Raw genomic sequence first — 26276 nt, 5'->3', positions numbered from 1 at the left:
GCTCACGAATCCCTGCAGGAGCCGATGACACTCACTTTACTGTTGCTCTGTCTGGTTAAGGCTTTGATTGGCAGTCACAGCAGGGCAGAGATGGGGCCCTAACAGAGATGTCTCTGCCCACTGACTGGTTCTGTCAATTTGCTGATTGGTTTTCTGGTTGCATGAAACCTTGACTGACAGTTTGTCCACCTCAGGATAAGGGTTATGGCCTCTCCCCTAGGTCCCCTAGTTCTCCAAGGTTCCATTCTCGGGTAACTTTATTGGCACTTAGAGAGAAAGTAGAGGAATGCCAGAGCCTTTTAAAATGATGGGGGAGCGTAGGTAATAGAGTCTTTTTTTTATGGATGGGCCCTGATACAGTAAACCATAGGGGCCATAAAACAACATGGACACACCCACATTTCCCACCCACCCGTCTGACCAAGACAGGAGGTCGTTTGTCATGTTCTGTAGAGAGAGGAAGAGAGTGTGCCCTTATCCTCAGCGCTCCTTCATATTTCATGCATTCACCTTCATATTTTATTTACTATTTTCTCATTCTCAGATATTCTTTCTACCTATTTGCCATGTGATATAGCGAGATGAGGTGTGACCATTGAGAATTCAGGGTAGTCTCACTTTTAATGGAATTCATATTATTTTCCAATATGGTGAATGCCAATCGTGTGTGTGTGTGTGTGTGTGTGCGCGCATGTGCCTGTGCACGCGTGTTTGTTACCTTTCTGTCGGACAGAGCACCAGATAGTGATGATCAGAACACAAATGACAGTGAAGACCAGCAGGGCCAGGATACCCCCTATCACCGCATATGGCATGGCGCTGTGGGTCTCAACCACTGCCCCAGGGTCTGAAACACAGAGAGGGAAGGAGGAAGAGAGAGGGGGGGTGAGGAAGAGAGAGAGGGAGCGAATTCATTTTAAATCAACATGTACATCTTTGAATGGAGAGAACATATAGTCGTCTCCACTGCTGCATCATCTTCCACAGAGAACTAGAAAAAGGAGGAAAACAAGTGAAAGATGCCCTCAAACCAACAGAGCCACAGAGACAGAGACAAGGCTCTGTTTACACCACAGACACGCCCAGGCTGCAGAGATGAAAAGATGAAATGACACCTGAGGAGGGGGGGGGTGTGCGCCCATGTGCATGCGTGTATCTCAGGCGTGTGTGCTTGTGTGCTTGAATGTGCAAGTGTGTGTGAACATTTCTGTGTGCATGTGGATATTTAGTGACAACCCTGCACAGGAGACAAGGACACAGTGGAATGGACATGGTCTAGAAGACTGGAATTTAAACATGAATTATTAACTCAGTGCTAACAAGACCACAGCCACCAACAAACTGATAGGAAAAGCAAAGACAACTGACAAATGAGAAAATGAGTGAGTGTCTGTGTGTGTTGTGTGTCTGTGTGTGTGTGTGTAGTTTGACACTAATGACAATGTGTTTTGTCGCATGCTAAATTAGCCAGATCTTATTGTGAGGGAGGTGCTAATTTCGCGAGCAGACCTTGCTGCTGACAACCTGCTTCACTATCAGCCTCTTGTTGTATTACACCTAAACGGCCTTGGTTATCCGTTAGGCTTGTATTACACCTAAACAGCCTTGGTTATCAAGCTTGAATTACACCTAAACAGCCTTTGTTATCAGGCTTGTATTACACCTAAACAGCCTTGGTTATCAGGCTTGTATTACACTTAAAACAGCCTTGGTTATCAGGCTTGTATTACACCTAAACAGCCTTGGTTTTCTTGGCTTGTATTACACCTAAACAGCCTTGGTTATCAAGCTTGAATTACACCTAAACAGCCTTTGTTATCAGGCTTGTATTACACCTAAACAGCCTTGGTTATCATGCTTGTATTACACTTAAAACAGCCTTGGTTATCAGGCTTGTATTACACCTAAACAGCCTTGGTTTTCAGGCTTGTATTACACCTAAACAGCCTTGGTTATCAAGCTTGTATTACACCTAAACAGCCTTTGTTATCAGGCTTGTATTAAACTTAAAACAGCCTTGGTTATCAGGCTTGTATTACACCTAAACAGCCTTGGTTATCAGGCTTGTATTACACCTAAACAGCCTTGGTTTTCAGGCTTGTATTACACCTAAACAGCCTTGGTTTTCAGGCATGTATTACACCTAAACAGCCTTGGTTATCAGGCTTGTATTATGGCTGACTGGGACCAGGTTCACAGGCTGACAGTATGTTGCCTTCAGATTGCTGAACCACGTCAAAGGTGAAGCAGCTACTATGGTCCTGCCATGTATCAGTGGTCATATTTCCAAACCTCCTCGCATACAGAACGTAACAATATTAGAGTCCGGCTTGAGTGTCAATTGTACTCACCTAAAGTATTTACAAGGTGTCAGTCTGTCAGTCAGTGAGAACAAAGCAGAAGACAGTAATAGAGAATGGGGTGAGAATAGAAGACAGTAATAGAGAATGGGGTGAGAATAGAAGACAGTAATAGAGAATGAGGTGAGAATAGAAAAAGAAATAGAGAATGGGGTGAGAATAGAAGACAGCAATAGAGAATGGGCTGAGAATAGAAGACAGCAATAGATAATAGTATGATGTGATCCTGTCACTGTGTGTGGTGTGTGTGTGTGTGTGTGTAGCTTTCTAACAGGAGTCCTACGGCCTTCCCTTCAGGTGTGCTGCATTAACACACTAATGCATCTACCATGCAATCTGACGCTGAGTGGACCAACCATGAGGCAGCCATTAATGAGAGTGGGGGCATGTGAGTGTGAGCCAGACATGTGGAGGTCACCGCGGACGCCGGGAGAGCGTGTCAGTGACGTGAGGAGCACAGCAGAGGAAGACGGGGAGGGGAGCTGCGGACGGAGGGGGAGATGCTGATCACCAGGGAAGGGGAAGGACAGAGAGGAGAGAGGAGAGGGGTGTGTAAAGTTCCTTACCTCGGGGATCCAGGGCGTTGTCAGGGGTGAGGAGGGCGGTTGGGTGGGAGGTGGTGGGGTGGGAGGTGGTGGGATGGGAGATGAGGAACACCATGGATGTGACAGACATAGTCTCTACAACAGACAAGGTAACACACTGTTCTCTACAAGACAAACATGGTTTCTATGAAAGACAGGTTTTACATGGTCACACTGTGAATACTACATTTCTACCGAGTGGTGGAATGGGAAAAATACATTGACATTAGCAAGGGGAACATAACAACATTGGCTAGGGAGAAAGATGTTGACGAAATGCCATTGACACATTCACTGTAAGTTAATGATTGGGACGCAGACATATTGTCTACTGACTCAGTAGCAAGGTAGACAGAACACATTGTTGTTGATGAATCATTCTCTGTTGAACAATGTTAAGGGGACATACACGGTCAATGGTTTGAACATTGATACAATGGTGAGGTAATAGGCCAGCTGAGAGAGACTGTGAGGTCCAGTTAAGGGGTGTCAAGAGACAAGACAGATGCACTAACTGAGACTCGTTGAGACTCTTTGTTAAATTGTCCCTTTGAAACAGCAGGGTGCATTAGAGAGCTGTTTAATCTCCCTCCCACACAGACAAACAGACGGACACACACCAATCTCTTATTACGGTACTTGTTAACTACTCTTCTGACTACTCTCCCTCTCTCTCCCATTGGCCCCAGAAATAACAGCATTACCCTCATCCCCTTGTCCTCTTCTTGTCAGCATTACCCTCATCCCTCTGTCCTCTTCTGTCAGCATTACCCTCATCCATCTGTCCTCTTTCATCAGCAATACCCTCATCCCTCTGTCCTCTTTTGTCAGCACTACCCTCATCCATCAATCCTCTTTCATCAGCAATACCCTCATCCCTCTGTCCTCTTCTGTCAGCACTACCCTCATCCATCAATCCTCTTACATCAGCAATACCCTCATCCCTCTCTCCTCTTCTGTCAGCATTACCCTCATCCATCTGTCCTCTTTCAACAGCAATACCTGCTGCACTCACCTCCTGTTATCTCAGCCTTACCCCTCAGCACTCTCCTCTCATGTGAACATTACCATCATAACCCTGTCCTCCTATGGCAGCATTATGCTCATCATTCTCTCCTCCTCTTTCATTCATCCTGACATTCTTTATTTCTCTACTTCCTCCCTTTATCTCAGGTTTGTGTGTATGTGTGTGTATATGCGTGCGTGCGCGTGTTTATATGAACGTGTGCGCGTGTTTGCCTGCTTACATGCATGCGTGTGTGAAAGACTGCATATGTGTGTGGGCCCACAGAAAGGTAGCAAGAGAAAGAGAGACAGAGAAAGAGAGAATAACTCACCTGAGGCAAGGGGATTAATGGGCAGGGTCAGTCTGCTAATTAATTGGACAGTGATTAATATCTCTTGACCATTAAAACTTAATTCTGGGAAGACTTATATATAATGACTTCTCCCAATCTCTCCCTTCCTTTCTGTCATCTTTCCTCCAACATCCTCTACACTCAAATTCCCCTTCTTTTCCTTACAGGCGCTCCTCCACACCCTCAATCACTCTCCCTTTCCTCTTTTATTCTGGTTCCACATTCATTTGTTCCATTCCTTATTTTATTCCTTTATGATCACATTCTCTGACGTTTAATTACCATGTTACTGATGTCCAGCCTGTCAGCTCCACCACCAGATATACTGTTGTTACAGTCTGTCAGCTTCTCCACCACCAGATATTCAGTTTTTACTGCCTGTCAGCTCCTCCACTATCAGATATTAGTTTTTTACTGCCTGTCAGCTTCTCCACCACCAGATATTCTGTGTTCTTACAGTCTGTCAGCTTCTCCACTACCAGACATTCTGTGTTCTTACAGTCTGTCAGCTTCTCCACCACCAGATATTCTGTGTTCTTACAGTCTGTCAGCTTCTCCACTACCAGACATTCTGTGTTCGTACAGTCTGTCAGCTTCTCCACCACCAGATATTCTGTGTTCTTACAGCCTGTCAGCTCCTCCACCAGCAGGTATTCTCATTTTATTCTGTTCAGCATCTATATTAGCAGCAGTTCTCTCATTTGCATACAAAAGTATTTGCTAATGACATTGCGCACAGAGAAGTCTTTAAAGCTGGGATGCTTAATTTGACATCCCCAAAAAACAGAAACCCACCTGCGTTTTGCTAAAATCCTGAAAGGAATTGGAGAAATGTAACTACTTTCAAATGTATAGACACAGCTATGAAAGCAGAACCCAACTATCCATGATATTATTGTACACAATTAACATTGTAACCATGTTTTGAAGCTGTTCTGATTTTCATTTCATTACATACACTCACCTAAAGGATTATTAAGAACACCATACTAATACTGTGTTTGACCCCCTTTCGCCTTCAGAACTGCCTTAATTCTACGTGGCATTGATTCAACAAGGTGCTGAAAGCATTCTTTAGCAATGTTGGCCCATATTGATAGGATAGCATCTTGCAGTTGATGGAGATTTGTGGGATGCACATCCAGGGCACGAAGCTCCCGTTCCACACCATCCCAAATATGCTCTATTGGGTTGAGATCTGGTGACTGTGGGGTCCATTTCAGTACAGTGAACTCATTGTCATGTTTAAGAAACCAATTTGAAATTATTCGAGCATTGTGACATGGTGCATTATCCTGCTGGAAGTAGCCATCAGAGGATGGGTACATGGTGGTCATAAAGGGATGGACATGGTCAGAAACAATGCTCAGGTAGGCCGTGGCATTTAAGCAATGCCCAATTGGCACTAAGGGGCCTAAAGTGTGCCAAGAAAACAACCCCCACACCATTACACCACCACTACCAGCCTGCACAGTGGTAACAAGGCATGATGGATCCATGTTCTCATTCTGTTTACACCAAATTCTGACTCTACCATCTGAATGTCTCAACAGAAATCGAGACTCATCAGACCAGGCAACATCCTTCCAGTCTTCAACTGTCCAATTTTGGTGAGCTCGTGCAAATTGTAGCCTCTTTTTCCTATTTGTAGTGGAGATGAGTGGTACCCGGTGGGGTCTTCTGCTGTTGTAGCCCATCCGCCTCAAGGTTGTGCGTGTTGTGGCTTCACAAATGCTTTGCTGCACACCTCTGTTGTAACGAGTGGTTCTTTCAGTCAAAGTTGCTCTTCTATCAGCTTGAATCAGTCGGCCCATTCTCCTCTGACCTCTAGCATCAAAAAGCATTTTCGCCCACAGGACTGCCGCATACTGGATGTTTTTCCCTTTTCACACCATTCTTTGTAAACCCTAGAAATGGTTGTGCGTGAAAATCCCAGTAACTGAGCAGATTGTGAAATACTCAGCCCGGCCCCTCTGGCACCAACAACCATGCCACGCTCAAAATTGCTTAAATCACCTTTCTTTCCCATTCTGACATTCAGTTTGGAGTTCAGGAGATTGTCTTGACCAGGACCACACCCCTAAATGCATTGAAGCAACTGCCATGTGATTGGTTGATTAGATAATTGCATTAATGAGAAATTGAACAGGTGTTCCTAATAATCCTTTAGGTGAGTGTAGTTTACAAATGTTTGATTAAAACAAACATATATTTTGGGTCCTGATCGGGGTAGAATAAGCTCATTATCTATATATAAAAGTTATGTTCTACAGGAATCAGTGGGTATGAAAGCTTCTACATAGTTTTATTAATATTGTAATTTAAAAAAAATATATTTAAAAATTACAATATTAATAAAATTATGTAGAAGCTAAGGATCCAGCAGATAAAGAGATTTACAGAGATACAGAGAAGTTACAGAGATGAACAATGTGTTTGTGTGTTTGTGTATTGGGGCTGTTTTCTTTGCCTAAAACACGGTAAACCCACATGGGTCACTGACCAATGAGAATACAAGGTTGTATGTCATCCAGTGTGTTGGTCAGAAGGTCGTGCCCCTAACCGCTGCTCCCCATTACCTCCACTAAACTCACTTTCTCACAGTCAATAGAAGACAATCAAGTGCCACTAGGGGAAAAACACAACCTTTGATTAGGCTTCCTCCCACTCACAATATGTTGGCCTCTCTCTTACTCTCATACTCTTTCAGTCACTCTATCTCTTCCTCACCTCATATTCCCTGCCTCTCTCCTCCCCCTCTCTCATTCCCTCTTGCTCTCCTCATCACCCTCTCTCATTCCATCCCTATCACTCTCTCCTACCGGCCCTGTCTCATGGCCTCTCTCAATCTCACCCCTCATCAACCTCTCAACCTCCCCCTCCCTCTTCCTCTCCCTGCCATTCTCTTTCTACTTCTTTCCCGCTCTCTTTCGTACTTCCTTTCCATCTCCCACTCTCTCATGCAATTCAATTCTAATAGGCTTTATTAGCTTGGCAATCCATCTGAGCACAGCAGCTCAGTTCAATTACATAAGCAGGCCCTCAGGGCTTTGCCGAGACAATCAGTAACATTCTCCTCCAAGCCCAGCCACCGTCACCCCACCGCCTCTCCTCCACCCTCCTAAACAATGGTGGCGACTGCAACCACTCAGCAATCACAGCAATCAGATGAGTACAGCAGCTCAACCAAAACAGAGCCTCATGTCTTTTATATATGTAGGAGGGAGACACATGCAGGTAACACAACCCAATCTCATACACAGTCACACACACACACACCCATAGCAATTTTTGGGAAAATGTATTATTCAGAATATTTCTTGATTTTGCCCATTCTTTTTTCTTTCAGTATGGGTACACACACACACACACAGCACATATTCAAACCTGCAAAAAAATGTAATCTCCCCTCGACATCAGGCTGTGTATGCTCAGCCTCTTTGGACTCTGTCTATTTATCAAAGAGTAATCCAGACATATTGAAAAAATGGACACAGCAATATCAATCTGCAAAATATTGTTCTCCCTTTTCTCCTGATTTTGTGCTTCACGGCCACTTCAGACACCAGATAACTCTGGAAGCAGGTTGACAGTGTGAGGGGGGAGTCCTGTCATAGTGAACAGTTTCAGCTGACTCATCATGGCCCCACAATAACACCGTGTCAGGGCCCACCCCAATACACCTCGGAATGGTCAAAGGCAAAGGCAAGCAGGGCTGACGGGTCTTTGACGTGTCCCTTGCTGAACACTAACCTAGCCTCGATCTTCGCTCTCTTGGTCTCTCTTCCTCTACCTGTGCCCTCTCCCGCTCTCTATGTCCCCCTTAGACCCAGCAAAACACAACCCCCTGGAAGGAGAGCTGAACTTCACTACAGCCAAGAAACAGAGGGCAGAAGAAATGTAAGAGGGAAGAACAGAGAGAGGGACAAAGAGACAGAAAGAGGAGAGACAGAGTAAGACAGACAGACACAGCAACAGATAAAGAAACACACACACAGAGGATGAAGAGAGAACAGAGAGGACAGCAGAGAGACCTTCAGAGTGAATGAGTAGGAGAAAAAAACTGGCAGAAACAGGGGGGGGGGGGTAAAAAGTAGGCTGGCTTGACTGCGATAAAAACGGAAACAACAAGAAAGAATGAAGACCCGGAAAGAAGAAAAAGAAGAACCATTCTAGGTGATAGACAATAGAAAAGAAACAAATTAGACAGTTTCTTTTAGCGTAGAGGTACTTCAAAGCCAGGCATCCCTAACCTAGTTGCTACCGAGAGAGGGGGAGGCAGAGAGAGTGTGGCTTTAACTCTGGCTGACGACGGCGGCGGTGGTAAGATGAAAGGTGACATTCCCACCCACCTCCTCTCTCAACAGAGGATGGTTAGAGCCTGTTTGATGCCTGTTGTCCCCCGGCACCCCCCCCCCCCCGCCCCCCTGCTCGGGAGAGGGAGGGGACGGGTACATAGGGAGGGGAGGGACGAGGGGAGTATGAGGGAAGATGTGGGCGCAGCCTAAGGTGGGCCAAAATGTTACGCAACAACCACCTTCTTTTTCCATCTCCCAACACCTCCTCCTCCGCTCTCTCTCATCTTCAGCAGGCAAAAGTAAAGGGTGCAGGGAAATAACACGACTACTGGTTGGTCCACAGCCGGGACACTCTATACTGACTATATATTTCTGGAGCGTATAAAAAGAAATCAACGCATTTCTGTGTCTGAGGTAATGCCGAGGGTTTGAGTCAGGAAGCTACGCAGGGGTGGAAGTGGAATGGATGTGCTGGATATGGAGGCTGAGATGATTCTAGATCTGTGCCTTGGGGTTGTTTCCTTCCGGTCCGTCGGTCGCTTCGGTGCGACAGCAAAGGATCACACATACGCAGGCACATGGGTCAAATACAATCACGCCTGTTAAGACACGGCTGGTGTAAAACGAGCCAGGGGTTCCTATCTTCCAGGCTATAAAAACCCCAGAGCGTAACTACCCACTTTGACTTTTCGCTCTTGACCTGCTCTTCACCTGCGCAGTTCGTGGACGACAAATCTCACAGCCTGCTGGCATCTTTTTACTTACCTTTTTGTTGTGCCTTTGCTCTCCACTGCTCTCTGCAATTTAACTATCCATCTCGGGTTACATTCCCAGAGGGTGTTCTTGTGTTGTAGTTTGTTACTAAAAGGTTGTGTTCAGCATTCTTTGTTTTCTGACAGACTAGCTGGTTGCCCCTGCTGCTCGATATGAGAGGAAGCCTGAAAGAGTGGGAAATGAGGTCTCGCCTCGCCCTCTAGTGTGGTTGCTGTGCCACTCTAACTGCCCCCCACAACGCCCAGCTTGGCGTGCACTACTGCTGCTTCTGACCGTCTCGGCTCACGTAACCAGTTTCACCTGGACTTTCTGGATATACAGGTTTTGGTTCTTGGGGCATTTGATGTCTGACTTGAGCTTCTTGATGGTGCCTGGTTGTCGGCTCCATCTGCTTATATAGCCGCGAGCAGTGGGAACGAGGTCCGGCTCACATCTCAGTATTCCCTCACTTCAAAGGGTTTGCTCCACCGTGAGCTCACCGTTCTCTCCACCAGTTCTGCCTGACCTCGTAACCCCCCCCCCCCATAGTTTACCCAGGGAGGGAATAAGGACGCCATTCGAGTCATGGTAAAGAGTGGACCTCAAATCAAAGTGAACAGTGGCACCCTGGGATTTTATGGCCTGGGAGGTGGCAGGCTAGTTTTGCACCTGTCTAGCCTAAACGGGCATGATAGCATTTGTGATCAGATGATATGCTTGCAAATGCGTTAACCTCTAGTGCTGCCCTCAGGGAATGACATTCACATAATTGACAAAAATCAAAGGTTTTCATGGTGACAACGGTTTCCATGGTGACAGGGGTTTCCATGGCGACTGAGACTCACCATACACCAGCAGAGTGTAGTGGTCGGCCGCACGGCCATAGTTGTTCTGCGCCTGACACAGGTAGGTTCCGTTATGTGTCTGACTGAGGCGGGACATCTGGAGCGTAGGGCCAGAGAACTCCGCCCTCTCGGGTATGGTGTCATTGATCCTGGACCACAAGACATTCCGAGGCCTGGAGAGAGTGGGAAATGGAGAGTGGGGGATGAGGGAGAGAGGGAGAGAGGAGGGACCGGAAAGAGATAGTTACAGCAGGAAGGGAGCCAACAAGATCAAAATCAGAGAGTTGTGAAGGAAGAGGGAAAATACATAGTTTACAGGCGGGAGTGAGTAAGGGGGGGGGTGAGGTAGTGAGTGAGGAGTGACTGAGGGCGGGGGGCTAGAGGAGGGAGTGAAAAGGGAGTGAGTAGGGGGTGAGGGGGAGTGAGAGATATTTTGAGTCAGACCTAAAGAGAGTAACTCAGCATGTCAGAAAGGAATGAGGAGATTTATAGACAGGCAGAGAAAATAGAAAAAGAAAATAAAGATTTAGTGTCAGATGGAGAAAGGGGAAGTAGGAAACATGGTTTGAAAGAGCCAGGGAAAGATACCAAGAGACATATTTATGGGGGGAGGTTTTTAAAACCTTGGGACAGACAGGAGGACAAAGAAGGACTTACAGAAAGAGGATGATAGAGGAGAGAGACACAAGATCAAGACAGAAGGTGTCTCAGACTAAGAAGGACTGTCATACATACACTCGTACCACACAAGCACAGACACACACATCTGATGGATGTTTTTGTGTTTGTTTGTGTGTGAGAATATGTTTGAATGTGTGTGTGTGTGTGGGTGTTTATGTGTCAGTGTGTGGGTGTGCGCAACCTATGCTGTGCTGGCTGGCCCTCTAATCCCTTATTCAACCATGGCCAGATTACAATCTACACCCTAATCCCCTAGGAAGCCTCTAATTAAAAACATCCTGCTCATCCTCTCTCTCTCACACACACACACTCACACACACACACACACACACAAACACACTTTAATAAACATAGCGCTCCAACAAAAACAGACAGTGTAATTAATTAGTGATTAACGATGAGGGGAATCTTGGCCGGTGCCTGGAAGTGGGAGGGGGGCATGGGGAAGGGGATGTGGTCACTCCAGCATGAGATGAGGCTGGGTCCGTCCAGTGGATCGGCCAGCACATCCCCGTCTCTCATATCACTGGCCCCGTTCAGGCATTACTGAGCTTTACGCTGGCTCACTTTACTGCGGGGCTTTACCACACACACACACACACACACACACACATACACACAAACACACGCACTCACACAAACACACACAAACACACCCACACACCAACACACGCACACACACAAACACACCCACGCACACACACACAAACACACACACAAAACCAGTTTTTATCAAGCTTAATGAAGAGGAAGTCGATTAAACTGCCATCATTGTAAAGCAAATGTAATTACAACATCATAACCTATCAGGCAAGAAATATATAAGTATAGAAATATAGTTAGAGATTCTGGTATTTTCGGCCATTAGGTGTAAAGGTTTTCCCGGCTGCCTCAGGCTCGTCCACTGATACCACAGAGTGTTGTCCTCAGTGTAGGAAGAGGCGGTTCATCATGGGTGACAGGAGACCAGGGGTCAGTGATAATTGCTTCAGATACAGTCACCGGCTCAATCTGTGTCCATCTGAGCTCCACTCCTGTTGTACATGTCATGAAAGTCAGCCCAGTCTCAGATCCCAGATCAGATGCCAGAGGCCCTTGGTAATTGTCCAGTTGTCCACTGGCCTTCCTCCTCAACTCCCATTGAATCATTTGTGGAAACGTTGAGGGTTTATCAGTTTTCGACTTGCACAGAGAACTGAATATTTGGTGAATTCCACGTCTTGTTTTAGATTATGTGCACCTTGCCCCTCCCCTGCCGACCTGTTCTGGTGCAAACTGGCATGCAAGCAGCTGTTCCAACCACAATAAGCTAGAATGAAGTTACCAGTCCTCTGTGGGCAGATAAGGCTGAGCTATTTGTTTCTTCTCAAGTGTACTACTGATCATTACACTATGTGATGAAGTACCAAAGGCATCTCGAAAACTTTGTGGATTCATGCTTAAAGTCATCAATAACATATTTTAGGCAGAAAACATGCTGCAGAGAAGATAAGACGTTTTCTACCCCTTCAAGGGTGAAATTACATGTCTCCGGGAAATAGCCTGGTTTCACACCATGAGGCCGTAGTTAGTGGTAAACTATCAGACAGGGCTTGACATTTGTTGTTATAGAAATGCTATTCTCTATTGCTGGACAGGGGCCTGGATATGAAAAATTGTTTAGAATTATGTAAAATGTTTTAGATTTGCGTAGGTATATTCCCCTTTGGTACCTGCTCTGTCCTCTTTGGCGTTGAGTCCCACTGCCACGAGTCATGGCTGAATGGTGTCTCAAACGAAGCGTGTCTGTGCTTTGATCTTGTTGGCCATTAAGGTAGCTGTCACTCCTGTCAGGTAATCCTGCCGAACTTTCTAAGTATCCGTATAGAATATTTCAAGAGAGGGGTTCAGAAAACATCTCCCATCACTATGTTTCGGAGAAAAGATTGTTGTAGAAAAGCCTAATCAGAATAGCCTCCATTCTGTTCCATCGCCCAAATCCCCGGAGGACATTCATTTAGTTTTCCCCGGGAGGCTTTTTCTCAAGGTTCTCTTGTGAATCTGGAATTGTTTCCATTCATGTTGTGACAGCTGCGACAAGGCACATACGTATCAAATGCATCCAAAACATAATTGGATCTTTACTCCAGTAGCCACGGGTGTGCTTAAGTTATGTTAGTAAATAGCCATGTTTTGCATGCGGGAGTGCACACACACACACACACACACACACACACACACACACACACACACAGACACACACACACACACACACACACACACAAACAGATACACACACACAGACACACACACAGACACAGACACACAGACACAGACACACAGACACACACACAGACACACACACACACACACACACAGACACACACACACACACACAGACACACTTACAGTGGGTTGCCAGTGACGGAGCAGGTGAGGCTGAGGGAGTCTCCCTCTCTGAGAATGCCCGGGGGAGGGATGATCCTGACTGTCGGGGCAACTGGGTAGAAGAGGAACAGTAACCCACGTTACCATGGCAATCAATCAGAGTGACAGCTGGAACACCTGTTATCGTAACGGGCCTGCGGGTCAAACAGCCGCTGCATTGTAATTGGCTCTGTCGAAACAGGCACACGCGAGTCACTGCCATAGCCCCGCCCTGAAGCAGCGTCAGGCCGGCAGCCGCACTGTTTGTGTCTAAGGCGGACCAAAGTGTTCATTACACGGCGCGCGCAATCGCCTCCTCTGCAACACGCAGAGACGGTGGCTGTCCAAAACAACGGCGAAACAGCGGGAGTATGTTGCCGCGGCAACCGCAGGCGGCCTGACCGGTCACTCACAGTGGACGTCGAGGCGGTAGTGGCGGATCCTCTTCTGTCCTCCCAAGGCGGGGTGGGAGGCCTCGCAGCTGATCGCTGCCCCGTTGTCTTTCCTCTCCACCGGTAGACGTATGGTGTTGGACACACTCACTGTCTTTCCATTGTCCTGCTGGGACACCACACCTAGAGGACGAGAGCGGGGGGGGGGGGGGGTATCAGCATGTGACTGAGTTCGACAAACAATGGAGAGAGGAAGGAGCAAAGAAGATGAGGTATGGGAGAGGATGAGGGACACTTGGAGAGAGTGAGATGGGCGTGATTGATGACGAGGGGGGAGGGAAGGGGGCCCGAGAGGCTCAAACATAAAAGGCAGATAAAGAAGAGCTTGAGATGCAATTAAAGAAGAAAAACCGAGTAGAAAAGCAGCAGAGTCAGATCCTGAGAGGGCCGGGAAGGGAAGCTGCTGGTGGCAAACTAGAACATTCCAGTCACGTAGTGTGAGTTTGGGAAAATATCACAATAACTTACACCACGCTGAATTTTCAATTATTTCAGTTGAGTGAATAGAAGCAGGCCCAGTTGAAGCGTGAGATGAGGGGAGATACTGTCTTAATTACCTAGCCTTTCTATCTCCTAGGATCTGTAGCCTAACCTTTAATGTCACAGTGCATTTCACTCAGGGTATGGCCCCCTCCAACCCACAGCAGGACGGAACACAGAGCTGTCTGGCAACACCCCACCACCCCTGTAACATCCACCCTATCACATCGGGGGACAGACAGATTTGGGACAGGAGGATAGATAAAAGAACAAACAGGGCTCTCGCTGGATGGAAAGTTATCAGATTGAGAGTAAAGAGGAAGATTGAAGCCCAGACAGAAAAGGAGAGAGAATGATGGAGTCAGATGGATAGATTGACATGGGGACATAAAGGCAGGCAGGCGGATTGATGTGAACAGAGGCAGAGCAGTATGACTGGACCAAGAGACAGACAGGCAGGGAGACCGATCAGACACTGATCTGGTCAGAGGGACGGTTACTGGTCACCAAACGGTTGGACGGTCAGACCTGGGATCTCTCGGCGGTCCCGGATCCAGCGCAGTGTGGCGGGGGGCTTGCTCCGTGGCGACAGGCAGGTGAGCTCCACCTCGGCCCCCTCCACGGCTTCCTGCTTCACCTCTATGGTGGGGGTCTCTGGGGGGACGGACACGGACAGCGTGGCCACTTGGTGGTGGGTGGCGTCGGTGTAGAGCTGACAGAAGTAGCCGCCCTCGTCCGAGACGCTCACATTGGTGAGGGTGATGCGCACCAGACGGGGAGTGAAGAGGACCATCTGGAAACGGTCATCCTTCAACGCTGGAGCAATGGAGCAAGGAAGAGAGGAAGAGTGTGGCAACGAGACAAGACTCAGCTGGAGAGCCACAATCGGACACAGTCAATATATGGATAGAACAATCTGGACAAAAGAAAAACTGTAAGGACAGAAGGGGTTATGGTCAAGAGAAGAGCAGCACAAAGAACCATGAGTAATCCAACATGAATCCACTGTAACCTCCTACAAAAGGCCACATAAAAACAACGCTGAGATAAACGCAGTGAAAAAGAGGGAACGAAGGAGGGGGACATGGGGAAAGCACAAACAATAATTCTGTCAGAGAACAGGCAAAATCAATTGTAAGAAAATGATACTAATAACAAATAATGCTTATAACTGTCAGTTTGTGACAGGAACAGGGATGGCCATTGTCTCATAAACCTCTTCAAAACCACTTTGTATCGACTGACTCGCTAACTGGCTGACTGCCTGACTGACTGATTGACTGACTGACTGGTTGACTGACTGCACAGCCCCTCCCTCCTCTCTACTTGCTCTTTTGGGTTTGCTTCAGCTGAGGGAGACTCTCCTCCCTGATGAAATATACAATTTCACATCATCATTAATTATATCAGGTTTAGTGGTTTAGTGTGTGTAGTGAGGTCTGTGTGTGTCCTTGTCCTACTACACTATTAGAGAACACGATTTCCCACCAGGACTGTAAAACACAGACAATTAAACGTTCTTGAGGAGATTTTCCCAGCCCCCCTGAGGAACAATCCTGTTAGGGTCTAGGTGTTAGACTTAGGGGTTACGTTTACAGTCACACAAGGACAGTTAAACCTAAAACGTGTGTGTCAGTTGAGTGGCCGGGATGGAACAGATGTGATCAGTAAAATCCCCTATATCCTCATGGACATGCCACTGGGCTGTTAATGTTCATATAGCCCGTTTCTATACTAGAAAGCATAACAAAAGGGGTGTGTCCAAAATGGCACCATATCACTGATGGTCCCTATTAACAAAGGAATGTGCTATGACACATTCCACCTTCTTGAGCCTATTTGCTCAGTGCTGTAGCTGGACAACTCATTGCTTGACCTATCTACACTAAAGGCATTGGGCAGCAACAGAGCAAGAATTGTTGGTGTTAAGGTTAGGTTTAGAGTAAGGGATAGGACTTTGGAGTTTAGGTTTAGAGTAAGGGTTAGGGCTTTGGTGATAAGGTTAGGTTTACAGTCAGGGTTAGGACTTTGGAGTTTAGGTTTAGAGTTAGGGTCACGGCTTTGGTGTTAAGGTTAGCTTTAGAGTAAGGGATAGGACTTTGGAGTTTAGGTTTAGAGTAAGGGTTAGGGCTTTGGAGATAAGGTTAGGTTTACAGTCAGGGTTAGGACTTTGGAGTTTAGGTTTAGAGTTAGGGTCACGGCTTTGGTGTTAAGGTTAGCTTTCGAGTTAGGGTTAGGACTTTGGACTTAAGGTTAGGGATGGTTTTAGGGTTAGGGGTTAGGGAAAGTTAAAAAAGATATAATCGTTGGTCCTTACAAGGATACCAAGCATCTATGAAAGTGAAGGTGAGAGAGAGTGAGAGAACGAGAGAGAGAAGGGGGTAAAAATGCTATTACATAATAAGATTGCTAGTCTCTCTTTGTCTCTCCCCTCTCTTCTCTCTCGGCTCTCCTTCTCCTTGTTCTCTTTCCTTACTCTTTGTCCTTACACTCCATAGACTTGTTTACATGGAAAGCCAGGTTACTCACATTGTCAAAGTGTACATTAAATAACAGTGGTCAGACCAGTGGCAGCCAGGCAATAAGAACGCTATGAAACCATTTCCACAACCAACAGCAACAACAGTAATGAGAATAGTAGTCCAATAAATAGAAATATAACAGAAACACAGTGGAATGCTAGTGTTGAAATGACTGAAAAACCTTCATGGTTTGACATGAAAAACAAACGGTATCATTGACTATCATACTCTCTTCTCTGGCTCTCCGTCTCTGTCCTTATTATCTCTCCTTAAACTCTCTCCTCATGCTCCCTCTCTGACTCTGTCCTATTAGGGACCATCATGCATTCAGAAAGAGAAAGGTTTTCCTTTCCAGGAAGCAAGCAGCGCTGCTTAAATACTGAAGTCCTGATCTGACAGACTGGGGTAGTTGAAAGCCTAGCTTAAATATACAGCTTTCACCTGGCTACTGAGTTTCGAACTGTGCTCACGTTGAGTAATGAGCCAGGGAATTCATTTTTTTTTTTTGGACAGAATGTGCGACAAAGTCCACATCCATAATGAACTATCCTCTCCCAACCGCATTAATCTGATGGTTTCCTGTAGCTGACTGCATTTGACTAGTTAAAAAAAATAATCCCCACCTGCAACACTGGCTAAGGTCTGGTTTGAACGACGGACTCGTTTGAAATAAAGGAACTGCTGCTCTATCTTATACAGCTGAATAAAATACAAAATAGGAGCTAACAAGCAGGAGATCACAGAGGTTATTTTTAATGAGAGCGTTTCACCAGTGACTATTTTGCATATACTACCGTCACAAAAACCACGGCAAAAGTTTTGGCTGCAGAAGTGGTTTGGGAATGGCAAACGTCTGGCATGTCAGCCTGGAGTCTGTCAGAAGAGGACCCTCCAAACCAATCAGCTTTCACAGTGGACAAGAGTCTGTGACATCACAACCTCAATGTTGCACAGAATGTAAAACTAGGGTTTCGCTGAATATTGAACGAGGATGTGACCTCTGTGAACCTGTCTCTTTCTCACATAAATAAAACCAGTCTGGTAAAAGAGGTGTTCTTATGTTAGTTCTGTATAATGCGTCTAAAAGTGGGTAAACCGTATGACTGTAAAATGTCTCAGGGGGACAGTGAACCTTTCAGATAGTGGGGCCATGATGACCTTGGGTAAATGAACCAGTCAAACCACAAAGCCAAAACCAAATCAACACACACATACACACAAACACACAAACACACGCATGCACATACACACGACTGCGCACGCACACGCACGCACACACATACCTCGTGTGCCGTTGAAGAAGAGAGTCTGTCTGCGAGGGTTCTGAATGACCACAATGGAGCCGTCATAGTTCTGCAGACGACAGGAGATCTCGGCTGTGCCTCCCTCCAACACCGTCACATTCTCAGCCTGCACCGCCTGGCAACGCGCTGTAGGGGGACAAAACCACACAGTTGGAAAGATATGAGTTTCAAACTCGCTTCGGTACCAGCCGTAACATTCACCGCAAGTAGAACCCCTGATTGAGGCAGAATGGTCCGGGTGTGTTCAAATACACACAACCAGGGCAGCCAACAACCGAGAGGATAGGACGCTATATAACATTCCATGTCCCTGAATAGTAACAGAGGGGAGACAGTAAGAAAGACAGAGGGAGAAAGTCAGAGAGGGATTGAGCGAGAAAGACGAAGAGAAAGACAGACAGAGAAGGATGGAGAGACAATGAGAGAGAGACAGAAACAAGTGTTGTTATTGATTGACATGAACACAGGGAGAGAGCAGTAAATGAGCTTGGTGCTTGGACTTTTCTCATGATTATCATTAGCAGCCATTAGCCTAACACACTCCTAATACAGCCTGTCTGGGCTGACATAGTGCAAGCAACACAACACACACACTGGAATGAGGTTTCTCATTACAGGCAGATGGGAGCAATACCAGCTAAGTAGCCAACAGGAGTAGTACACACACATAGGCAATAACACACATATGCATATTCTCAAGCACGCACACGCGCACACACAACACACACACACCTACACAGTTACGATCATGCGTTTGGAGTTCAACCTCCTCAACACCTGTTATTGAACTGATTTCATGATAATGCAGTGGAGGCTGGTGAAAAAACTTGTGTATTTAACACTAGCAGCCCAAAAAGACAGTTTAAGATAAAGAACAACATTAATATGAAAACTAGATGATGGAGCAGTCATTAAGACGGCATCTGAAAACCAAAGAAGCCGGAGAAAAGCGATTATTGTTATAGAGAACCGGGTTATGGTAAGTCATTTCAGTTTTGCAGCGATGTAATAGTATTAAAGAGAGCGGAATCTGTATTTCCTGCAAAAGTGAATCTATTTAATGATTTAGGCTAAAAAGTATGATGACTGCATTTCTGATAGGTGAGGCTCAAGAACACGTCTTACGTTTCTTTCAGAACCTCTTAGAACAGAGTGGATAGGATCGGTAGTATATTAGACTGGGGGTAAAAGAACATCATCAATAATAAAGTGATATTCTACATTATAGAAATGCCACACTTACTGGCTGATCTTCCTTGATGGATTTCAAACCTTACTTTCTTTATATTTATATTAGTATTACAAACTGTTCCAAAACTGTTCCATAGAGACTGCTAAAAAATGTATTAGGAAAGAAAACATTAAATTTACATGATTTTAACATGGTGGGGTCACAAATACAGTATCTCACAAAAGTGAGTACAACCCTCACATTTTTGTAAATATTTGAGTATATCTTTTCATGTGACAGCACTGAATAAATGACACTTTGCTACAATGTCAAGTAGTGTGTGGACAGCTTGTATAACAGTGTAAATCTGCTGTCCCCTCAAAATAACTCAACACACAGCCATTAATGTCTAAACCACTGGCAACAAAAGTGAGTACACCCCTTAGTGAACATTTCCAAATTGGGCCCAATTAGCCATTTTCCCTCCCCAGTGTCATGTGACTCGTTAGTGTTACAAGGTCTCAGGTGTGAATGGGGAGCAGGTGTGTTAAATGTGGTTTCATTGGTCTCACACTCCCTCATAATGGTCACTGGAAGTTCAACATGGCACCTCATGGCAAAGAACTCTCTGAGGATCTGAAAAAAAAAATGTTGTTGCTCTACATAAAGATGGCCTAGGCTATAAGAAGATTGCCAAGACCCTGAAACTGAGATGCAGCACGGTGGCCAAGAGCATACAGCGGTTTAACAGGACAGGCCTCGCCATGGTCGACCAAAGAAGTTGAGTGCACATGCTCAGCGTCAAATCCTGAGGTTGTGCTGCCAGCATTGCTGCAGAGGTTGAAGGGGTGGGGGTTCAGCCTGTCAGTGCTCAGAACATACGCCACACACTGCACCAAATTGGTCTGCATGGCTGTCGTCCCAGAAGGAAGCCTCTTCTAAAGATGATGCACAAGAAAGCCCACAAACAGTTTGCTGATGTCCTGTGGTCTGATGAGACCAAGATAAACTTATTTGGTTCAGATGGTGTCAAGCATGTGTGGCGGCAACCAGGTGAGGAGTATAAAAACATGAGTGCTGCCGGCACTGGGGATCTAAAGTTCATTGAGGGAACCATGAATGCCAACATGTGCTGTGACATACTGAAGCAGAGCATGATCCCCTTTCTTCTGAGACTGGGCCGCAGGGCAGTATTTCAACATGATAATGACCCCAAACACACCTCGAAGACGACCACTGCCTTGCTAAAGAAGCTGAGGGTAAAGGTGATGGACTGGCCAAGGATGTTTTCAGACCTAAACCCTATTGTGCACCTGTGGGGCATTCTTAAACGGAAGGTGGAGGAGCGCAAGTTCTCTAACATCCACCAGCTCTGTGATGTCATCATGGAGGAGTGGAAGAGAACTCCAGTGGCAACCTGTGAAGCTCTGGTAAACTCCATGCCCAAGAGGGTTAAGGCAGTGCTGGAAAATGATGGTGGCCACACAAAATATTGACACTGTGCCCAATTTGGACATTACTTAGGGTGTACTCATTTGTTTTGCCAGCGGTTTAGAAACATTAATGGCTGTGTGTTGAGTTATTTTGAAGGGACAACAAATGTACACTATTATACAAGCTGTACACTCACTACTCTACAATTTTAACAAAATGTAATTTATTCAGTGTTGTCACATGAACAGGTGTAATCAAATATTTACAGAAATGTGAGGGGTGTACTCACTTTTGTGAGATACTGTGTGTTTATGTAGCTAAAATTGGGTCCAAATGGGGTTCACTATGACAAGGAAAGCATATGGAAGATCTGTGTTTATTGCAACTGTGTGAAAACTGTTCTAGATGGCTGGGAAATAGTGTCAGCCTCATGGGAGCTGAGGACATGACGTGTTGACTATCACAACGATAATGTAAGTCTGTATCTGCACTCCAATGGACCTATGAGTGTGTGTGTTTGTGCACGAGGGAAGGGCAATATGTAGAAAATATTATCTTTAAGCTAAACCTTATTGCGGAACACTGCATTAGATAGGGAGGTGGGTGACAGAAACAGACTAAAATAGCCTTCCTTCTATGTTTTGTTCAACATCGATCATGTATGCATTGACAAGGAAACAAGTAGAGCCATTAAGTGAGAGAGGGGGAAAGGAAAAGGGAGACAGGTAGAGAGAGGGGTAGAGAGGGAGAAAGTGATAAAGACAGGACAGAGAGGACAGAAAGGACATCCCAAAGTCCAGGACAATTATAACTAATTGTTGTTATTATTATTCCCCATTCTCTACATCAATATTGTGACTCATATCACAGCCATCAGCATTTGCCACCGCCATCCCAATTATTCACCTAATTACAGGTATTAGTCATCACCCTGGCAATCAGCAACTTGGCCACCATTGTTTTAATGGCACTAACTGTAATAACAGCACCATATATCAAGCAAATGCCCAACCCAGGGAGTCATTCTGACTAATTAGTATCAAAACCCACAGATATTGTACAAAAGAACAGCATACAACTCCAGTCAGACAAAGGTGGCCGGATGTTTGAGGCTGGGAGCTTAGAAAATGGGACTAATTAGAGTCCGTTACTTCCACTTCCTCAGCCAGCTGTCACCTCCTCAATACTGCTGGTGGCTGGTAGAGTACAGACAGAGTTGGCAGGCAGCCCTGTGCATCATATGACGCATCTACCAGTACACACCTGGCTGCCAAGTCAATAGGACGTGGTCAGGGTGGCGGAAGACGGCAACCAGGAAGAGAACAGATCAGCTCAGTTCAGGAGAGGGGCAGAGGTCCAACACAACACCACAGCTGAGAACAGATATGGGATAGAACGGGACACTTTAAGAACAGTCTGGAGGATATCAAGAGACCTGTACTAAAACAGTGTTATGAATAGACCTGTACTACTACAGCAGAATGATATCAATAGACCTAGAGTGCTACAAGTGTTTCCCCTACTTTTTTCCAAACAGTGGAATATGGTGGTGACATGCCGGCATCATCGACACCAAAGACTTGATGTGTGAAATGCAATAACGTCCTCCCTGTACACCTCTTTTGATTGTCACCTATATTTTCTAAACATTATTTTTCAGTGTGCACCATAATATTCGTTACCTTATTTAAACAGCACTTTTGCTTCGTAATTTTTTATTTTGAAAATTTACATAATAGACAGTTACACACTATATACACACACCGGATACTTTTATTTTGAAGGTAATATACGAAAAACGGAAGTCGTATTCTTGCTGCCAAATGTATATAACGTTTTACCGCAGACATCTATTTTGAAGGCAAAATAAACACTGGAGGTGTTGTGGTTGCTGCCGAATCTCTAATGTTGCCTGAATGACACTAATCTATTGTAGACCTCTGTAAGCTACCTAGTTGTGATAGTTAGCTAGCTTGTGTCTTACCTTTGGTTGTAGCTCATAAGATGGCTACCTTCTTTATATCAAAGTGACAGCCACTTACTTACAGTTCAACGCAAACGTGCGCCACTTAGGTTTATCTGACCTCACTCACTAGCTTGATATTCTGAACATCAGGTGCAGGACGTTGTTGCTGCTCTGATGTTCGTGCGATAGTAAACAGCGTCAAAGTTGTTCAGCTTATTTAAAAAAAATATTCTGTTTTTCTGTGGCGGCGCGTCACAATTTAGCAGCGGCAATAAGAGGCCTATACTACTATTAATAGACCTATACTACTACAACAGAATGATATGAATAGACCTATACTACTACAACAGAATTATATTAATAAACCTATACTACTACAACAGAATTATATTAATAGACCTATACTACTGCAACAGAATTATATTAATAGACCTATACTACTGCAACAGAATTATATTAATAAACCTATACTACTACAACAGAATTATATTAATAGACCTATACTACTGCAACAGAATTATATTAATAGGCCTATACTACTACAACAGAATTATATTAATAGACCTATACTACTGCAACAGAATTATATTAATAGGCCTATACTACTACAACAGAACGATATCAATAGACCGATACTACTATATACTATGAAATAATTATTCTTATTATTATCTCCTTTTGTCAATATTTGGTAGAGGCACCTTTCGCAGGAATTACAGTCATGAGTCCCATGCTCTGTCAAGTTGGATGGGGACCTTTGGTGAACAGCAATTTTCAACTCTCCACATATTCTCACGTGAATTTAGGTCTGATTTGGACTGGGCTACTCAAGGATATTCACCAACTTATACAGAAGCCATTCCAGCATTATCTTGGCTGTGTGCTATGGGTTGTTGTCTTGCTGAAAGATGAACCTTCAGCCCAGTCTGAGGTCCTGAGCGCAATGGATCAGGTTTTCATTCAGGACTTTGCTGGATTTTGCTCCCTCCATCCTACCCTCAATCCTGACCAGTCTCCCAGTCCCTACCAGTCTCCCAGTCCCAGCATCCATAGCCTAACCGTGATTGGTGCTTTTGAAGAATCTTATTCCGGATATGCTTTGAATGTTCCTTCATCTTCAGGATGTCATTTTGTTCGGAATAGTACTAACCAACTGTGGGATCCATGAATTAAAGTGAAACACAGGTGGAAATTGCACACAGGTGGACTCCATTCAACTAATTACATGACTTCTAAAGACAACTGGTTGCACCACAGCTTCTTCAGGTTTCATAGCAAAAGGGATAAACACTTTTGCAATCAATTCATTTTCATTTAAAATGTTTAAATAATTTAGAATAACTTGCAGATTTTGCAATGGCGCCCACCATTTTTCAGGATTTTTTTGTTGTTATTCTGTCTCTCACTGATAAAATAAAGCTAACATTAAAATTATAGACTGATCATTTCTTTGTCAGTGAGCAAATGTACAAAATCAGCAGGGGATCAAATACTTTTTGATCATATAGTAAGACAGAAAGCAGAGTGATATTAATAGACCTATACTGCTATATAGAACAGAGTGGTATTAATAAACATATACTACTATATAAAACAGAGTGGTAATAATAAACATATACTACTATGTAAAACAAAGTGGTATTAATAAACATATACTACTACAGAAAGCAGAGTGGTATTAATAAACATATACTACTATGTAAAACAAAGTCGTATTAATAAACATATACTACTATATAAAACAGAGTGGTATTAATAGACCTATACTACTATATAAAACAGAGTGGTATTAATCAACATGTACTACTACAGAAAGCAGAGTGGTTTTAATAGACCTATACTACTATATAAAACAGTGGTATTATTAGACATATACGACTATATAAAACAGTGGTATTATTAGACATATACGACTATATAAAACAGTGGTATTATTAGACATGTACGACTATATAAAACAGTGGTATTATTAGACATGTACGACTATATAAAACAGTGGTATTATTAGACATATACGACTATATAAAACAGTGGTATTATTAGACATATACGACCATATACCACAGTGTAGTGAGTGAAGGAGAGAAAAGACACACAATTGCAGCAAGTATAAATCTTGCCCCCCAATAAAAGCCCGGCTATAATAAAATACTCCACAAGCACAGAATTAGTTTAAGCGAGAATGCCAGGCAATCGATACCGAAACAGCGCACCGATGGTGAAAAGCAGATACATAAAACAGAGATGATTGTTTATTCTGCTTTTGGCCGAGTGGTGTCAGTGTTTCATCAATGTGTAGGCCCTACCAGAGACGCAGCAGCAACCAGAATGCTCCACAACATCCCGTTCACTGATGAGGTCCCTTATTTAGAACAGCCACAAAGCACCCATACAGACCTTTATTTCAGAATGCATGAACAAATAAATAATAATCCAACCAAGTTTCCAAAAGAGTTGGGAAAAAGTGAAATAAAAACAGAATGTAAAGATCATCATTTAAAACCTAGTAAAAGGACAACACATCAAATGTTGAAACTGAAAAGTATATTCCCACTTTGAATTTGATGCCAGCAACATGTTTCAAAAAAGCTGGGACAGGGGCAACAAAAGACTGGAAATGTTTGTGTATTACAACCAGAAAAGGAACCAGGCAAGCCTAGTTCAGCCGGGCCACAATTAAAAGTGAAAAATGCTGTAAATCCCCCACTGGATTCACAGCATTTTCACAGCAACCCAGGTCTCCCACGTGAGAGGCTATGTCTTTAACCACTACACCACAAAGTTAAAAATGTGTCCAGTGTCGCTATAGCATCATGACATTACATCATGTTGTCGCGCATTAACATCACGCTAAGTCTGAATATTTCACTAGACACCATTAAGCATTGTTTTAAACAGACTAACGTTTCTTATTAAGATTACCTCCAACACAAATAGCATCTATGAACTGTATGGCTTTTGCCACTGGCCGTTTTAACAATTTATAAGCCAGTAATAGGCTAACTAATATCTACTAACTACTTCATAAGAATTGAGCAATTTCTAGCAGGACTGAAGATAAATGCCAAAGCTATTTCATTTCATGGCACAAAACCATTTGTTTTTCTTTCATTCCTGAATGACATTGATACAATAACTATCAATTTAGGTAAAAATAACTGACTATTTTGTCAAGTGAAAAGACGAGAGAATCGTTGAAACCCCTACTCTTTTACTGCCCAAGGGGTTTCCACAAGGGGCATATTACTCCAAAAAGCATGCACAGACGCGTACTTCGAAAAACCACCAGAAATAGTCACAATACTGTATAACCGTAAATAGTTTTAGTTTAGGCTTACTATAACGTAGCCGCTGAAGGTTGTATCCAGCTAAGTTTTTGTCTATCCTGATCCAAAAATCACACTTCGAAAATCCACCAGAAATAGTTGCAATATAACCGTAAACAGTTTTTTTTTAAGGCTTACTATAACATAGCTACTGAAGGTTGTAGCAAGCCACATTTTTGTGTATCCGTAAAAAATCCTACTCTTCTTGGCTGGCTCTGCTTACGCGGCCCGGCAAAAAAACAAACTGGTGGAATAATCTCACCACTAATTAGGTTCATTGGCAACAGGTCAAAAACATGATTGGGTATACAAGATTATCCCAAAGAGGATGAGTTT

At 44.3% G+C, this 26276-nt stretch overlaps 1 protein-coding gene across 4 annotated transcripts in view; it reads right to left on the bottom strand.

Annotated features, from left to right (window-relative positions):
* cadm4 (cell adhesion molecule 4) overlaps positions 1–26276 on the bottom strand; it is a 120470-nt gene that overhangs the window by 2343 nt on the left and 91851 nt on the right. For 3 of the 4 annotated variants that reach the window (XM_029115647.2, XM_029115645.2, XM_029115646.2), the window contains exons 2-8: positions 18023–18169; positions 14746–15033; positions 13699–13860; positions 13268–13358; positions 10199–10371; positions 2927–3040; positions 719–847 (exon numbers count right to left, since the gene is read on the bottom strand). In XM_029115647.2, the coding sequence (XP_028971480.1) occupies positions 719–847; positions 2927–3040; positions 10199–10371; positions 13268–13358; positions 13699–13860; positions 14746–15033; positions 18023–18169 (1104 nt within the window). The remainder of the gene's footprint in view (positions 1–718; positions 848–2926; positions 3041–10198; positions 10372–13267; positions 13359–13698; positions 13861–14745; positions 15034–18022; positions 18170–26276) is intronic. The other variant, XM_020041283.3, reaches the window with a different exon arrangement.

The sequence above is a fragment of the Esox lucius genome, chromosome 20 (assembly GCF_011004845.1).
Source record: "Esox lucius isolate fEsoLuc1 chromosome 20, fEsoLuc1.pri, whole genome shotgun sequence".
NCBI classification, from domain to species: domain Eukaryota; kingdom Metazoa; phylum Chordata; class Actinopteri; order Esociformes; family Esocidae; genus Esox; species Esox lucius.
Note: the sequence above shows the minus strand (reverse complement) of the source record. Positions and strands in the feature narration are given on the sequence as shown.